This window comes from Sitophilus oryzae, unplaced genomic scaffold, assembly GCF_002938485.1.
Source record: "Sitophilus oryzae breed Bouriz unplaced genomic scaffold, Soryzae_2.0 scaffold_1660_pilon_pilon, whole genome shotgun sequence".
Lineage (NCBI taxonomy): Eukaryota > Metazoa > Arthropoda > Insecta > Coleoptera > Curculionidae > Sitophilus > Sitophilus oryzae.
In genome coordinates, this window is record NW_022146348.1 from 1,812,260 (window position 1) to 1,815,292 (window position 3,033).

The 3,033-nt window shown below is 37.2% G+C and overlaps 1 protein-coding gene across 1 annotated transcript; it reads right to left on the reverse strand.

Moving 5' to 3' along the window:
• Positions 1 to 901: 901 nt before the first annotated feature.
• LOC115880927 (general transcription factor II-I repeat domain-containing protein 2-like) lies at positions 902 to 2,746 on the reverse strand. Its single transcript, XM_030898259.1, has one exon. The coding sequence runs from the start codon at positions 2,744 to 2,746 to the stop codon at positions 902 to 904; it is 1,845 nt and encodes a 614-aa protein (XP_030754119.1).
• Between the last annotated feature and the right edge of the window lie 287 nt (positions 2,747 to 3,033).

The window sequence follows — 3,033 nt, forward strand, 5'->3', positions numbered from 1 at the left end:
ATTTAACAGTCGCTTACGGCACAGTCTGGAGAGATGGTATGGTTTATAAATTACTTAAAGCACTTCCTTGTCAAACTATAGCTCGAGTTATCAACAACATGCTAAGTAACCGATATATCCAAGTATTTCAGGGAGAGAGCGCAAGTAAACCTAAAAAACTTAACAACGGCTTACCCCAAGGCTCCGTTCTCGCCCCTCTCTTATTCAACTTATACATCTCTGACCTACCAGATACGCAATCTAGAAAATGTTGTTACGCAGACGATATAGCCATAGCAACGGAACATGAATCGCTATATCAAACCCAAGAAACGCTTACAAAGGATCTCGCATCCTTGAATGCCTATTTTATAAAATGGAGACTTCAACCCAGTGCAAATAAGACAGAAGTGGCAGACAGAACCTTCCATCTTAATAACAAGCTGGCGAATACTGAAATAAGCGTCCAGTTTGGTAACACCACTCTGCGTAATAACAAATATCCAAAATATCTGGGGATTACTCTAGACCAGCGGTCGCCAACCTCTTCAATGTGTTGAGCTACTATGTTAATTTTGGAATAAACAGTGAGCTACCCACACGGAAGCCACGTAACGCAACGTAAATGAAATAATCCAGAGTTAATTTATCATTATATGTATTTATTTTACTATTTAACTGGTAATACATAATACATGTCATAGGTACTAATAATAAACTAATAACAAAACAACTAATATTACTAGTACGTACTTGTTCATAGCTACATTCCTACCTACCAAACGAAGGTGTTTGAAAAATAAACACAAACTTTTATCCAGCCACAACGGCATGTCACGTAAGATTTAAAAATTGTTATTAATATCAACAAAAAAGTAACGCACTATCATAAACATAAACATTGAGAAATAAAAAAGCACGTTCAATGGGAAGGCTGACACTCAGACTCATCGATAATTTTTTTAATGTTTGCAGTATAATTTGATACAGCCATTCGAATACAATTATCCAAATGTTCATCTGTAAGTCGATTGCGATATTTGTTCTTAATAAACTTCATATTGGAAAAAGAAGATTCACACAAATAGGTTGAACTGAATAATGCTTTCACTTTCAAGGCAACACGGCATAGAACTGAATATTTGTCTTTGCTTACAATAGACCAGATACATTTGGTACTTGAGACTAACGATTTTAAGGCTAAATCATTTTGAAACTCAATTACTTCCATTTCTGTTGCAGCGATGTCTTCGCCAAAGTTCTGCATAACACAAGTTGCAAACTGTTGGATATCAATTTCCATAAAGGGTGAACCAACAAACTGCGCTACTAAAGCCATTTCGTCGAAGTCCTTAAAACGATTTTTGAAGTTATTCTTCAAGGTAGAAACTATTTCTACATGATATTTGCTGTCATAGGGTTCTAATGGATTTTGAGATATCTTTTCTGAAAGAATAGGAAAATGCTTGGCATCGCTGTTAATTAGGTTTTGTTCCCAAAACTCCAGCTTTCTGATAAATGCTTTTATATCAGAAATCATTTCCGCTAGTTCTTTGTCTCTCCCCTGAAGCTGCAAATTAAGTTCGTTTAATTTCTCTGTAATGTCCACGAGAAAACCAAAATCCCGAAGCCAGATTGAATTTTCTAGTTCCGGAATCGGTTCATCGCGTTGTTTGAAAAATTGAACTATGCCAGATAGGACATCATTAAAACGTTTCAGCACTCGTCCTCTACTTAGCCATCGGACTCCAGAGTGAAGGAGTAGGTCCCCGTATTGACAGTCGACTTCATCGGCCAAAGTTTTGAATAATCTTCTTTGTAATGCTTGAGCTCTAATCTTGTTCACAATTTTTACCACCAGTTTCATAACGTTGTTTAGTTTCAGAAAATTTCCACATAATGCTTGCTGATGGATAATGCAGTGGTAAGAGAGAAATTGCGGAAAAGTTTCATCTTTACGACATAACGCCACCAGACCCTTATCACAACCCACCATAGCTGGAGCGCCATCGGTTGTCAAGCCTACCATTTTCGATATTGGAATTTTCTCGGAAGAAATAATATTTTTTAAATGAGAAAACAACTCCTGTCCAGTAGTGTATCCTTTCAGTGGAATAAACTTCAAAAGATCTTCTTTAATCGTAAAATCACTAAAAACCATCCTGACGAACACGGCCATCTGGGCAGTCTCAACCACATCTGTTGATTCATCCAGTTGAAGTGAAAAATAAACACAGTTATCTAAGTCAGTTCTTAACTGTAAAAAAATATCATTGCTCATTACTTCTACACGTCTCATCACTGTATTAGCAGAAAGTTGCATAGATTTTATAGCTGAAAGTATCTCGTCTTTATTTCTAAAGTTGGCAAATAACGAATCAGCAGCTTCTAAAAACGCCTGTTTTATCATTTCCCCGTCTTCATAAGGTTTCTTTTTTTGTGCAATTATCTGGGACACACGGTACGATGCTTCAGTTGCAGCCTTATTTTTGTCGACTGTTCTTAAAAATATTGATTGTTGTCCGATTAACTGATTTTTTAACTGTTTCAGTTTCTCCTTTCTGGCGACAGAATGTAGTGGGAATGATTTTTCAAAATTAGAATGTACAGTTGTATGATGTCTCTCAATATTTCCTTTTTTAGCAACGGAGACCGAAGTATTACATAACAAACACACATTTTTACCTTTAACTTCTGTAAAAAAGTACTGTTCTTCCCATTCCGAATGAAAGTGGTATGTCTTTACCTTCTTACTACTGCTTGCCATAATATTCTTTTTTGTTGTTCTCTACTAACCCAACCGCTGGACGTTGGTTATGCGTTCAGGTTCAGTTTTAAACTAAGCGCAATGTCGCCGCACCGTGCGTATTTATACCGTTCAAAGCAATCCAGACCGTTCTCTCTCGAACACTAACGCGCTGGTCCGGCCGGTCGGTTCTAGCCGCTTCTAGCTTGATGGCGTCAGCGGCATCGCTCACCGCAACGTTGCCGCTGTTTATGTTTAATATTATGACAATTACATTTTTTTGTGGAATTTTCGGAAGCTTCTCTGAT